At 39.1% G+C, this 16,136-nt stretch overlaps 1 protein-coding gene across 2 annotated transcripts in view; it reads right to left on the reverse strand.

The window, feature by feature from the left end:
• The window catches only part of LOC114648389 (kelch-like protein 29), an 839,883-nt gene that overhangs the window by 20,672 nt on the left and 803,075 nt on the right, over positions 1–16,136 (reverse strand). For both annotated transcript variants that reach the window (XM_051924932.1, XM_051924931.1), the window contains one exon: positions 2,641–2,785. In XM_051924932.1, the coding sequence (XP_051780892.1) occupies positions 2,641–2,785 (145 nt within the window). The remainder of the gene's footprint in view (positions 1–2,640; positions 2,786–16,136) is intronic.

Below are 16,136 nucleotides of genomic sequence, written 5' to 3' on the forward strand. Positions count from 1 at the left end.
TTGTTAAAACAACAATTAAGATATTATCATAGATGACACATCACACACTCCTACATGTGGGGGAGGTGGGGGCAACCAGCTAATTATTGGGTCAATTCCTTGAATCAAAAGGTTTAATGATCTTGATTTTGCTCTTCATTTATCAGAGGTGGTCATCTGTAACCATAATTCAATTTTATCACTGTTACAGAAAAGGTTTGTAATAACAATTTGACCTTTTAGCTAAACAAAAACTGTTAGCTTCTCCTATTTTTTATTTTTTTTGTTAACAAATCAAGTTGAGTGCTCACTGAACAATTCAGGCGAAGGGTAGTTAGAACACAGCTTGTCCTCCTTGAAGCCTCCGCTTTATTAACACTCTTTTCTTGATGCTTGTCAAATTAATACGAGTAAAACACTGTGCCCAAATGGTACTGGAGACTACAGCTATGACTGTGGAAATTATATATACATGCATATTTACTGGATATTTTTATATAAAGTCACGCTGGATAATTAAAATGTGCACAGAAATTGCAATATTTAATATGATTAAGCACTTGTTTTACTATGCAATTCTGCACCTTATCTCTCCATTACATTAAAAACATGTAAGCGTTATTCAGCCTTGACCAGTCCCCTCCACACCGCTCGCCCAATCATTACTCGTACTGCGCACATCCTCTCTCCGTACCACACCGCGACGCTCTCAATGCTGCTGACTCGCCCTTGAAAGCAGTTGGTTATAATGGTAAGGCAGAAAAACTAATTATTCAAGAATGTTGAATTTTAGATTGTGATAGAAAAACAGCGACAAGAGTTGATAATGAACGCTGAAAAAAAGAAAATGATCAAAAAAAGAGCTGCATATAATATAAATCAAGAACAAAGAGAATTGTCCAATACTGTAAACGAGAAACAGAAAAATATCTCAAACAATATGTGAACAGAAGTGCAGCATTTATAGGATGTAAGTTAGAGGACAAAGTAGTTCAAAATATTGTTTTTGATGAGCCATTAATGTCATTTAATTTTGTATTTACTTTTTATTACGTTTTACTAGGTTTTATTATTCATTGGAATTTAAAATAGCCAGAGTAGTGAAATGCTCACGTAATTGATTTTCTGTCTATAATAACTGAGGACCAAACCATCTTCCTCCCATGACCTGCATACTTTTCTATATACCAATTCTTTAAATGCAATTGCCTTCTCTAACGGAGGGGCGCCCCAGCGCCTTTTGAGCGGCGAGACAGTGGGCGCCCCTTGCCCCTGGGATTTGGCGAGTGAAGTGAGCAGGGGGTGGAGCCCCCTAGTAAGATATTATTATTTTTAAAATATGGAAAAGGTTGATCAAGCACAACGAACCCCACATGGAAGTGAGAAATGATGAAACGGAAGTAGAAGAATTGTAATCTCACCACCAATATGATTGAAGCACTATTAAACTCTGAGCCTTAGATCATCAAGACACTGGAATGCACTGAGATGCATGGAGTCTTACATGTAACTACTCCACCAATGAAAAATGACAAAGGCTGGGTGGAGGATTAGCAATAAGGGGGCAAGGCTGAAAAGAACAGGAGACAAAGAGGGCAAAATGCCAAAAGGTGCTGCCTATTAGCATAAGCGGGAGAGCCAAAGTATGGTATCTGCGTTAAGCTATTGATTAAAAAAGTCTTGCAGCCCAGGAACAGCAGCTGTTTCCATGGTCAGAGCCCAGATGTTTATTATGTTTAATAAAAGGCTAAACTGAAACCAGAAAGATTATGGACTCTGTGTGATTTCCTGGCTTTAGATGTCATTGCTATGTGATTTTATTCTATGACATGACAAAGGAGGTAACACCACAAGCTCAGAGAGTATTTTAATTTAGTTACTATAAATCACATTTATTTATAAACAGCTTTAATTTTTTTTTTTTTTTTTGCTTAGTGTACCTGCATGTATTGTACATTTTATGTGCGTTTTTTGACAGACTATACAATGTCTCACCAATATGCATGTTTTCCTTTAACATAGTTCTGCTAGGAACACAAATATGAATATAAATGAAAAGGTTAATGTAAGCAGTGTGTTAGAATATCACTTTTATTTCCTAGTATTTGAACGTTAGTTTTGTTCTTGCCAGTGTCTCTGTTCTCCCTGCGTTGTTATGGATGTCTTTTGAGTCCAAAGCCATGGCTTCATGTTGAGTGGGGACCCTGTGAGTGAGTCTGAGTGGACCATCATTTAAAATGGTATTCATTGTGGCCAGTGCTTTTATGATACCTTGAGCACAGATACCTAAATGTATTTCTTTAAAACAAAACTGATAGTAACCAAACCGAACATCATGTTTAGGCAAATTGTCTTTCTGCTAGCTATAATTATATGACAAAACAAAAGCACTTTTAAAAGGGAACTTTTCTTTCTTTCCATGATGCCTTGTTCTAACCCGGTGCGCTTTTGTGTGCATTGATGCAGTGGTTGTTAGCGCAGGCTGCCACCCTGAAACAAAGGTATTTGTTCTGTGAAAGCTCCCATTAATTTGGCTCTGAATATTGTGAGAGAGATGTCATCCTTAGAAGCTGCACTTGCCCATCTTTTGCACTTCCACTGTTGTGCCACAGTGGCTCTTGTCTACAGTTCACACGCATGAGATGCTGATTAAAACCTTACCTGCAGAATTGCCTGGAGTGGTTCATGTTGGGACCTGCTTTGATATTGCCTTTGTCTGGATCGTAGATAGTAGTTGCTCTGGCGTAAGCTCCTCCAAGGATGAAAATGAAGCCATTCAGTGTGACAGCTGGAGCATACTTGTTATCTGTTCAAAGTAAAAACAAATATGCAATAATGCTATATCATGCCAACAGACCATCTTCTTACAGTGTACCTCTGCCTTTCATCTCCTGGCACTAGCTCCATTTCAGACATTGTATCCTGGGCTCTTGTTAACATTTTTCTTTCTGATATTTTTCATTGATTTAATGTTTTTCCAAACAGAGCTGCGTGTCACTTAGAAAAAAAGGGAGTTCAAGACTCATGCTGAGACTAATGCTAATAATCCAGCACAGGAGAAAAGGACAGAATGTGACTATCTAATTAGCCTCTTTGAACTGTTATATAAATAAACATTAACTTAGTCTTAATCTCCATGAGTTGGCTTCACTGCATATCCTTCTTAAGGACTTCATTGAAGAAGCGAGGAAAATACTTCTGACTGCACATTTCCAATTAGGCAACAGTCTGTTCAGCCAACAAGCAATAATACAAATGTTCATCAATACGGTGTCTAAAATATTACTGATGTCGCTTGAAAATATCTAGAAAAAAAAATCAGTTGAAAATTCTCATCCTCAGAGAGGGGAGACTACAACTAAGTGGTTGGCAATTTCAGCACCATGGACAGAGTACTGCAGAGAGCTCGACTCGCCTTTTACAAATCAAAGTGCAATTACGACTCCAGCGACTGGACGCTTCAGCACAGTCCACGCCACTGGGTGATGACTCCCGCAGCTGCATTCACTTTTACACATTAATCCACCATCTTGCACTCTCCCTCTCTTTTCCTGTCAGTTGTGCCTGTAATTTAATGACGGAAATCACTGTTAAGGAGGCACTCTGCTCCTAATTCCGACTTCCTCATAGACCTGCTATGCCTGACTGCTTCGATGGTGGGCGATGCACTGCACACTTCTCCTCACTTAGCACTGTTTGTTTGGGTTACTTCTTTCTAATCTCTACTGAAATATGCTCTCTTTTTGGAATGTGAACTATAAACCAGTAGTTTTGGCTACAGCAGGAAAGGCTTGTCATTTTGCCTTCCTGATTTATTCCTCTGCCTACGTTGCATCAATGGGTACATTCGCGGCACTGCTTCTGTAGTGTACCTCATATCCACCTAGGCAATTGTGGATGGGATGGACAGAATTAGCCTCTTTGAACTGTTATATAAATGAAAGACTCTCATGGATTTATGTTCAAAGCTAAAACAATCAAATAAACAATAAAATACAGTACATGTTCATTTTATGAATGCACCTAAGTCAGTACCAAACTGGAGTAAGGGTGCAGTGCAGGAATTACCTTGAACAGGGTCTGTAACAGTGGTCAGAGTTACAGTACGGTCTGTTACGGTCAACCGCACTTGCATATGAGATGTGGGATATATATAACTATATATATATATATATATATATATATATATATATATATATATGGAAGAGAAGGTCTGTGATACAGTTTGCATATTTGCAGCTGGAGATCCACGAAGGGAGAAAAAACGAATCACGTATCATAAAATAGTTTTTTATTCCTGAGCTTTCAACCCCTGTCAGGGGTCTTCATCAGAGGATAATGCTTAGACTTACAAGAATCAAAGGCAATATATAGCAACACATTCAGTGGGGGGGGGGGGGGGTGGAGGTGACTAAGTCAGTATGATCAAAGGGGGGGGGGTGTATAGTTTAATTATTGCATATGCCAACTTAAGAAGGACATGTACACAATAATTAAACTATACAACCCCCCCCCCTTTGATCATACTGACTTAGTCACCTCCACCCCCCCCCCCCACTGAATGTGTTGCTATATATTGCCTTTGATTCTTGTAAGTCTAAGCATTATCCTCTGATGAAGACCCCTGACAGGGGTTGAAAGCTCAGGAATAAAACTATTTTATGATACGTGATTCGTTTTTTCTCCCTTCGTGGATCTCCAGCTGCAAATATTATATATATATATATACAAATTACTTTTATTCTATGTTAATTAGTGTTCCCTAATTTTAATTCTTATTTATTCTGTCTTTTTTCACTTTCTTCATCATGTAAAGCACTTTGAGCTACATTATTTGTATGAAAATGTGCTATATAAATAAATGTTGTTGCTGTTGTAATGCAGAAAATGCAACCACGCAGTGAATAGGCAAACTCTGTACATATACTGGAATTTCACATCACCAGAATGACATCAAAACATTTAAGTCACTCATCTGTAATGTACAGTACTGTAAGTTATTGCTGATAACAAAAAAAAGTTCCTTCTTAGACTGCTGGCATTGCTTCAAAAAATGTCTCTGTAAGTGTACCCACCTGATTGCACATCACACTAAACCTACTAAGCAGGCAGGCGCGCCTTCAGTGCACACATGACCCTGCACAATGGTGACAAACATGACTTTTGAAAGTACTGTCGATCTCTGCTTTTGTCGGATGGTTTCCCTTTAAGCACTAAAATTCCAACCTTAATCCATTTGTCTAAAAAAAAAAATAATTTTATTATATTGACCACCTTAATATATTTATTACTTGTGAGAAAAAATTGGTATGACAAAAAGTGTACCACATAATTATAGGAAAAAGTCACACAAACAGTACAGGAATCAGTGGTCACAATGTGCTGGGCCTAATCTGCAAAATTCATGGCACTTGGACTTCGTGGTTCACCAGCCTGGCTTTAATTTGCAGTCACTTTGCAAACAGCCTGCAAAGGTTCTTTTTGGTTTTGTTTTTTATTGACCGCAGCTATAGAAATGGCCAGCCAGCGGCCTGACTACTTTTGGAGCTCTAAAAAATGTGCTAGCAGTAGATTTCATATAAAGAAAAAAAAATGGAAAAGGTTTAAGGAAAATTGTGACATTTACAAAGAACATTGAGTACCAGGAACACATTTCTGTGCAAAACCAGACAGAAGCTGGAATCTGAGGCAGGCCGGCTTTTTGAGCAGTAAATGTCAGTAAGGCCTATTTTTGGAGAGCTTTACTCGACTTCACCCCTTATTACCTTTTAATGTTATGCTTCTCTTATCAGATGCAGTAGGTCAATTTACTTCGAGTGCACACATAACTACAATTCAAAATCTAGAATGTGTTATGCGTTTGGAATTTGAACATCAGAACTGTTACTTTTGATAACATTTTTGATACTTTTTGTTCTTTTGTACTGCATTAAACGTGTTACTACTAACATTTCTTGAAGGTATCCAACATACACTGATCATGACTGGTGTCTGAACTGAGGAAAAGGAAATGTTGATACAACAAATCAGGAGTAGCAGAGGAGGAGCAGAAGTTCAGAAGACTACTGAAAGTGTTACACTTGTTTGGGTTGGTAGAAATGAACACTCATTTTTGCCTAATTACACTGTCACATTGTGTTAATGTTAATTGTTCTGTTTTACAACTCTGGATTCAAATTATGATGATTTATATTCAGTTACACTGAAGCAAGCCACATGAAATATCTTACCTCTTTGAAATGGGAGATGAGGCAGCTGTGATGTACTCTGATGACTACAGGTAACATCTGTAAAACTGTAATGAGTTTGCAGCCTATAATGAAAGTTAGCTTCTTTTCACTGTACTGTTAAACAAATGAAATGACGTCCAATTTTTGGACCCCCTACCAAAGTGAACCAAGTTTTCAGAACCAGGGTTAAACAGAAAGGGTGTTGCTCTATTCATGGCAGAAACCCATTTTTCATTTCTCTCGACTGTTTTACTTCATTGTGGCGATGTCCACCGCTACTAGCGGGCTAAACAATCCAGAAATGACAAAATAAACAGCCGCTGAGCAATTGCAGCCATGCAGCCTGCTTGAGCTTGTCTATGTATTCACACTTCACAGGGAAGACAAGCAGGGACATGTACAGTAAATAGATAAATACGTAAATAAGAAACTAAATCAGATATACTAAAATACAGCTACAACTGAAACGCAAGTCAGAGGATAGCAAATGTTACGATACTCCTGCACATAAATCCAGTTGCATTTGTCCACCATTAACTGAAAATACTGTATATGGAAAATAATATAAAATCAAGCGAAAAGCAAAGAAAACTGGATGTTGCAAAATAATTTATGTATTCATATATCATGTATCACATCCATATATTTACTCTTTTTGAGAACTATTTCAAAATGTTTAACTTTGCTCCGGAGTTTGTATGTAGCATTCGGCCGCAAGTACACACATTCACAATTGAGGTAAACTGGCACAGCTCCGTGAAGCAGCCGTCTGATCGTCTAGAATGGTGCCTTTACCCTGCTGCTTAGGTCTAAATGAGATGAGCCAACATCTGCAGCCTTCAGCTAAGCTCTTCCCACTTCAGCAGCTCCTGGGCCTTGCTGGTACAGACTCAATAAGGAAATGGATGGATGAATAATACCAACTTAGCTTGGTGCCACAACATCAGAAGGCCAGTTTAAAGGGAATTACTGCTGGTCATACAGAAATACAGTGAACGAGGCCTGCTTGACTGCTACCACCATGTCTCGCTTACACACCACCACCCAGTACCCCAGCTGTGAAAACACACGGATGGACAGTCACATGTGGCGAGATGTGAAAAGGCCTTCAAAATCTCAAACACGTGATAAAGTCAGGAGACAAAATTCTAAAATATATACAAAGTGGGAGTCTCCACTTAAGTGTGTGATATGTAACCTTACAGTTTGCCTTAACAAGCGCCATAAGATACCTACACGTGTCAACTCCCTGTTGCTTCTGCACACTACAAGTTCTGATGAAAGATAAATTTCCTGCGGATTGTGCAGAAATTGGCTATTTAATACACTCACAACAAGAGCAAAAAACCATGATTTTAGCAGCAGGACATGCTGCACAGATGCTTACTACTAGTGTCCAGCAGTGCATCATAAAAACTAGATTAAGTGGAAAGGAAAAATATATGTAGCATTCACACATGTACCAAACTCTGGGTTTGCTTTGTAGTTGCAGACTCTTTTTCAAATTAGCCAGACCTTATACTTACCTACAATATACTCCTCAAAGTCTTGTTTCAAACAGACGGTAGTGCATCCATTTTCTGAACTTGCATACGCAGGGCAGGGTTGTGGGGCACCAGGGGTCTGCATCGGGCACAAGGCAGGAACAATCCCTAGACAAGGCACCAGATTCGCTAATAACTAGACATGGCCATGAAGGAACAACAGGCTAAAATCACCCTTAGAAATTCTAACTCAAAGGCAATGAGGAGCCTGGCAAGTACGCACGTCAGCTTTGTTGAACTGACGCTGACTGTTCTAAAGTTGGCCACTAGATGTCAGCATTGGACCACTTTAATTACAAGGCAGTACACATTAGTGCAATTACAAAGTCTTGCTAGTTGTATGGTCACCAGAGAAGGGCTAAGAGCTCAAATGAATATTTCAACAGTAGCAGGAAAGATGACATTAAATTGAGGGACGGAAAAGAATGCCCAAGACAACATGCACTCAGGGCCTGTCTGTGCACTCACTGATACATGTATTTAACACCATCTCTGCGTATCACTGATATAGGACTAATGGCTATCTATGTCCATTTCTTTATCTGCTGAGCCGGTTTGTTCCATTTAAGTCACTCTTAGCAGCATGAGGTGTAAGGCAGCGCTAAACCCTAGAGAAGGAGAGCAGCCTGAGGCAGGACACACTCCACTCACACCAGACTCAGAAGACATAGGGAGACCTACAAACTCTACATAGTTTAGGGCTTGAACCGTGTCTGCAGGACCCCTGTGCCACTACTAAATAAATCGATGCCGTTTCACTTTTAAAAAATCAACTTACTCTCACTACAGCGCATTGTAAAGTGACTCCTCTGTATCCAATGTGGCTGAGCAGTCCAGACTAAAATCAAGTGTTCAGTTGAACCCTGGCAACCAAATGAATGTGCAAGACAACAATCACTGTGGGCTCTGGCCAGCGTACAAAGTGCTTTGTAATTAAACAACCAGAAATGTTGGGAGGATTAATACTCACATTCAGAATACACAATTGGTAATGACAATCTGCTCTATCCTACAGTTTGGCACTCAGTTAACATAAGTAATTCAGAGTGATTATTTAAATATGATTAAACAAACAGAAAGGTTCACAGTTCGCCTTAGAGGAGTATTACATGCATAATAAAGGGTTCTTGTGAAGCGCATAGCGGCTGTTTTTGTAAAAGGCTGAGTTTGCAGCTTCAAGGCCGTGTGAGGAGAGGGAAGTTAACAAGGTGGGCTTAGCCATGTTTGCACTTGCGTTAGGGCTGGTATTTATTTTCTACCTAAAATGGGCAAAGGGTAGGGGGTTTAATGTTCATCAACAGGAAGCTCTTAAAATTTGGGATAGCGTAAGAGTACAAAATGGTGGTGTGTCCTGGATTTCCTTTGGAACAGAATTTTGCAATAGTCGTAATAGTCTGTAACAAGAGAGCTACCAAGATGAAGCAGTTTCTTATTCTTGTCACTGATGCTTCTGTCCCTGTGTGTAAACATCAAGAGTTCCTCATCTAATTTTGTCGAGTTTAGCGGATTTCTAACCCATCATATTCGGAGGTTTATAGCACAAGCTGCTGACCACAGGCAATCCCAACACAACAAATGTGATAACGTTTACGTCAGATATTGGAAAGATTTATGGCACTTGACGCTGACTGATTTCAGCCAGAAAAAGACAAAGAAATGAAAGGCTTCGAGATAAAACATAACCTTAGCTTTCACTGGTCTTAAATCAAAACTTGCTTGGATTATTAATAAGGGGGAGAATGGGGGCGGGGGGCAGCTCCTGGACAACCAGTGGTGAACTGAATGCGGCTCACAGCAACTCAAAAAAAATATATAAAAAATAATTGAAAAAGCGCTCTTTGCTCAGCTAAGGTTGAAACAATCAATGCTTCTCAGACCCAGACACAGACGTTGTTGCCTTTTCAAGCTCAACTACAGATGTGAAGAGTATTTAGAAAAGAAAAGGCACTGCATGGAATTCAATTCAGACTATTTATACCTAACGTACTTCCTAGAGAGCTCGATACATTGCTAAACAAAAATAGCACTCTGTGAGTATATCTTCGCACATTCACGTTCACGTTTTTTGATGTTTGCACTCTTAAAGTTCCTAAAGATCAGTGTCCATGCAAGGTAATGTAAATGATGTTGAGACGTCTAGATTCTCCAAAACTGGGGACCTCCCTTTTCAAATACTCACACACACTGTACATGACTGAACAGTAAAAGTGAACCTAAGCTTGGATGATGGGATACATGCTGTAACTATGACATCTTAATCCAAGCTGTTGGTTTTAATTTACTTTTTGTATATAAATTTGAATTGATGTCTGGACACTTGAAACGTAATAACACTCAACACCTACTTGTTATTGCTTTTGCATTTCAGTATGTAATCAACCCCCTTCAGTCCCGTGGTCCTTCACTTTTCATTCTGGGTGCTTCGTAGGATTCTTCCACAAGATGGTGCCCTTCATAAACTTTTACAACATTCTGTAAACCTCAGTAATCGAACTCATAGCGAACCCCTGCAGCGCACACAAGGCAGGGAGCAGCTCTTTACAGAGAGCCATTCCACTGCAGGGTCCACTTGTGCCAACATATGGCGGTACTAGATAATACTGGCTGGTTCAACTACGAAGTCTGCGTAGTTCAGTTCAGGGCTCTTTAATTGTTGTGTTTTTAATTCTTAGTCTGTACAGACTCATGGAACATTTTATAGCAACAGCCTATACACAGATTACACACACACTCACACACCAGTGAGAAGTTTTAGAACATCTCATTTTTTCAGTTTTCATGGAAATGCACACAGTTTTAATCTTTTCATGTTTCATGAAATCAAGTCATACATCAAATAAACAATGGCAAATAAAAAAATAAGCCAAGGAATCACTTGGTGTACAAAATGTTATTAAAATTTTTGATTAATCAAAGTAGCCACCTTTTGCTGATATAACAGCCAAACTGTGGTAACTCTTTTGATTCAGAATGCCAGTCACTCTGTGGGAGTCACCAACTCTGCCTCCAGCAAAAGAACCCCAGACCACCACACTTCGTCCTCCATGTCTAACATTTGGTGTCACACACTGATGAACCATCATTTCACCAACTCAATGGCATGCAAACACCCTGTGTGATGATTTAAAACTTTGATTAATTGGCCCATAAGACTTTTTACCAGTCTACATTAGTCCAAAGCTGGTATTTCAAGGCCTTATTTTGTCCATTAAGGAATGGCCACTCGCCCTGTCAAACCTGCAGCACAAAGTCTCCTTTTCACAGTAGAAACAGGGACTTGCTTTTTTTTCAGCCACTATTAAGATGTGCTTGAAGCTGTTGTGCTGTGAGGCGCCCATCATGCAAGCTGGTGACCCTCAGAAACTTGTCTTCTGATTGAGTTGTGACTTTGGTTCTGCCAGATCTCTTCCTATCAGAGTTTCTTCCATTCTCAGTGACACAATTGTAGCGGTGCTACTGGGTGAAGAAACTTCAACTCCCTGCAGTGGCTCTGATTAGTCGTCTGCTGAGGGTGCAGGGGCTGCTGGGGACAAGGAGGCAACGCAAGATTTAAAAGGGGGCCAGTTCTACAGAGAAGGAGAAGTCTTTTGTGCTTCGTGTCTGGAATTGCCTGTTTGTTTGCCTTCCTGTTTTGCTAATTGTGGATTCTTGTTTTGTCCTGGATCATCTCCTGTTTTGGGTGTATGGACTGTCTGGTGTCTTCCTGCTGCATGAGGACTGTCTGAGGATTTGTTGTCATCCTGCAAAAAAAGGAGCGCTCCTGATCCTATTCACATGTCATCATCTCATCAGGAAATACTGGTAGGACTGACCTTTACATTCATATACAGTGTGCTGATCTCTGGACTATCTACTTCCATGATTTCCCGTTTTCATGGACTTCATCGTGTGTGGTTTTAATTAGTAATTTGTGGTTGCTTAATTTGTGTTTATTGTATAATTGCCGGAAGGGAGGTGGGGTGCAATCATTGTAGTTTTACTATATTTCATTTATTATTGTTTAATACATTCATTAATTTCTGTTTTATTACTGGTTGCTTTTTTGTCTCTGTGAGGGAGTGTGTCGAGAGTCAGGCCGTCCTGTCATCGGTGTGATTCGTAGCTGGGTTTTAGTCTGCTACACTTTAGATTTTATTATTTTTTTGTCAATTTCTCTAAATAAAAGGCCTACACTTCTAAGGATAATAATGCTTTGTCTCATTTCATTTGTTAATTGCCATTTTCTTACCGTTATCACTGGAATTTACAACTTTCTAGGGCGTAGAGGGTTTAGTAGCTCAGTCTGTTCTAACTCTGCTTTAAGACAGACAGAGGGTTTTTAAGTAATCAACAGTGGTTGGGACACCAGTGCAAATCGTTTGCTTCAACCTGTAAGGCTTCATTTACTTTAATTGCTGCAGTAGGTTGTAACCTATTAGCTGTTCCATGAAGAAGGTCCATTTGTAATATTCTGAAATGTCCTTTTTTTCAGTTTTTGCTAAGCTAAACTTTAAATGTAAATAAACCTTTTGCAGTTTACTGTTTACCTTTTCACCATTTTAGATTATTCACTGCATTTGAAATTATTAAAACTGAAGAGAAACTGAGGTGTCCTAATATACACACAGTATATATTTTATTATGCTGGAAAATGAATGGTTGTTGCTCAATGGCATATTACTGAATGCTCTCCCAGGACTGATCACCTAGCCCTTTATCTTTTTCTGTGCGATGCCATGGACATGCATGGTGTCTGTCTTTTTTTTTTTTTCTTCTGCCAACTCAACAACTGCATGTGCTGTGTGGCACAGTGGGTAAGGGCATTGAACTTTCAGCTACAGTGCAACTGGTTCAGCCCAACACTGTGACCCTGAAAATGTTACTTCACCTTTCTTGGGCATCAAATGTAAATAAAATATGTACATAAACAAGTGTACTCTACCCTGACCTTATAAGTTGGATAGCATAATGTTATTCACCTCTTAAAACAATAATGGAAGTTAACTGAGCTCTCTTTTTAAAATTATCCAAAGAATGTTGGTGATGGATCACTGAAACAGAAATAAGTGAAGCAGCTGATGGTGTGTGAAGCCTCCATTTGGTAATAACATGCACAGCACATTTCTAGATGGTCTCTCATGGGTTCGCTCAACTTAGGTGATCATACTGGTTCTGTAATCCTCAAACTCACTGAAATTATGATTCCAGATGGATAACAGAGACCATCTGCAAAAACGATATTCTGCATGTCCCTTTTTTTATCATGATAAAGTATTTTTATAATTATCATCTGCAACACAGTGTGATAGCAAAGATATTTTGCATTCAGAAGGAGAGTCTATTTTAAACTGCACTATAAATTACCACGAAAACAACATATTGTATTGTAGTTACATTTATTTGGTTTGAGGTTCTGTTCATTCAGAGATTTTTCACTTTACTGAGAGAGCTATGGGAATTAAACATTGCTAATTGAACAATAACTCAAAATCCATGCTTCTGAGAACAAATAAAAAAATGAAAAATGTAACAATCTGTTTACAGTTGCAGGCAGCAGTGCGTCTCACCTTCCCTTGTTGCCTCACTTTGTGCGATTAGCTCACCAGGTAGCAGCTTACTGTAGTATTTATCTGAATTGACTATACAAGCAGGACACTCTTGTGTGTTTGTTTTAATTTTAACGCTTTTACATATAACATACCTTGAAGTTATACCATATATTTCTCAAACTAAGCAACAAAACTAAATTAACATGCACACACCATGAAATCAAAGATTTAAAAGACAATGCCGCATATGCACAGTTGTTTTGATGGCATGTATAAAACATGATTGGGGATTTCTCTTGGGCCATTTTTTTTCTTTGCTTACTTTAATCACTTATAATACATTCAAGTGTTTTAGTTAGCAGCTGGCTTCCCTAAAGTGATCATGTCAACGTGCACCTTACATTTGCTCTGTTTGGATGAACCTTTACGATTGATAATTTGTCACTTTTGAAATATGGGCTCCACTGATCGTCACCTTCTGGGTAATGTTCTACACTTTACATCACAAAGTTGCAGATCTCATTTTTGACTTGCCATGTGACCCTGAGAAAAATCCCATCATCTGCCGGTGTTCCAACTGTAGCAGAATAAGCAACAGCACTATGAATTGACATTGGCTTTCTCAATACGAAAGGCACTGTTCCGTCACGTCTTTAAAATATGCTAATGTCCAGGTACTGTATATGAAAGATGATTTCATCAATTTCAAGGCCACTTTATTTCCATACAGGGCCACAGAAAGCCCATCTGGACTCAACATAGGGAGCCACACCATTTCAGGGCACAGTCATATGCTGCGTCATCCCAGACCCTTTTAGAGGCACAAAGCAGGCTAACCAGAGTACCTATAGAAAGCCCATGTGTCTTTGAAAGAAAGTTGAAGCTTGAGTCCAGCAGTCTACACCTGGATGGCATGGCACCAGTGGTGGCTTCTGCTCTGCCGTCCCACTTATTACTATTTATTATGCCTTATGGAATTCTTTATTAATACAGCGAGTCTCAATGGGCCTTCGTAATCAGACAGCCCCCTGCTCTTCAGTCATCATGCTGTACGGTCCACCCCTCATTAAACTTTCAACTGAACATACAGAATTGTTCTTTGATACTGTAAACTTTGCAGCTTTTCTAATTCTACATTTTTTCTGTCTGTCTCTGACATAATATAAATGCACACCGTTGAGTGTGCTGAAACATTGTACGCAGTGTCCTTGATGCAAATAATCTAGTGTATTAAATAAAAACCTGTGCAACTGAGAATTTAAAAAGAAAGAAAAAATCTATTAAAGATATTTTCTTTAGGCTGTGATCAAGGGTGCATTCTTGATAATAACAGACCATGGCCACCTTACCTTCCACCAGTAACAGACAGGAGACTGTAGATGTGTGAGGTATTGCTCCTTTTGTACTTTCTAATGTTTTGCTGTTATGAATCCCCATCCTATCAGATTTAATGCCTAATGGCTGAAGACTCAGCTCAAAACTGTGAACATCATAATTTTTGGTTGAACTGAAATTAATGTCCTAACAACAACCACATTCACTTACTTTGCTAACTATGAATGGTGCATACACAGTGAAAGAAATTATATTGTTTTACCTTTTCAGTGTGATATTAACAGTGGGCACTTGAACTGATCTAACAGTAATGTTTACTTCGTATTCCTCTATCCATTTTAAATCTTCCTTTTGATCAGAATTCATACTGGAAGTGGAATGCAAGGCAGAATGTAGGGCCATTGCAGGGTACACAAATACAGACACTTACACGGAGACATTTTACAGATACCACAGTATGAGAAAAGCCGACAGGTGGAAGAGGGTCTAAAGCTGAGGGGAAAGTACACACAAAGGGCATCCTAACTGGGACGTGGGGCTCAAGACAGTCACCTGCAGCTGTGACCCAGGGCTGGCAGGGCAAACAAGCAGTTGTAACTGCAAAAGAGCAGCTGTGCATGCTGCTGTACCAACACCATTTTCATGAGGCAAAACTGTTAATCTCCACTCATATTATCAAGTCAGCATATTAATTAAACAAATGGCTAAGCTCTAATAAAACTGTGAAAGCAGCCTACCTAATCTAATTCACACACATAAAATAATGAACATAGCAACCTGGATAAAGCACACGAAACTCTCTTTTAAACAGAGATCTCTAAACTAATTTTCTGTATGTGTATCTGCATGTAAAGTATTCATACTTCCATATGACATATATGCATTGCTAGATGTGTTAATTAGCTATTTCTTCTGCTTGCTAAAGGATATCAGTAACACATTCAGACACCTTTGGCTCTGATAAGACCACACAGGGGAGCATTGTGTAAAATTCCTCAAGATGATCTTTGGTAGCACTTCTGCAAGAGCGAGATATGAGCCTTGGAGCTGGCATTCTAGACGCCACTTATCTTGACTACAGGATATAGATATCATTTGCGTCTGTAGCACCAGCTAAGCAATAAAACAGATAATACTTAAAGCTTTATAGAAACAGTCAAAGGGGTATTGGTAGCGGCACATACTGTACTCGGCTGCAGAGACATACAAGCAATAATGGGTAAATAAAGCTCCACGATTATCATACCCAGAAGAGTGGTAACTAATAACTATCGATAAGAGTAGACATAAACTAGAGACAAATAAATAAAAGACCTGTCACAGCCCCACAGTAACAGTTCAAATTTCACTAAAACATCTACAATCTGTCCTACAGCTTTTAACTGTTAAGTATATTTGATGGAGGGAAGAAAACATACAGTCTCCCAAAAAAAGGAAAGTGCATTCACACGGAGAGATCTCATTAATGGAATGGCATGGGCCACAAGATAAAACACAATAAGAAGATCCAGTAGGTTTAC

This window comes from Erpetoichthys calabaricus, chromosome 3 (genome assembly GCF_900747795.2).
Source record: "Erpetoichthys calabaricus chromosome 3, fErpCal1.3, whole genome shotgun sequence".
Lineage (NCBI taxonomy): Eukaryota > Metazoa > Chordata > Cladistia > Polypteriformes > Polypteridae > Erpetoichthys > Erpetoichthys calabaricus.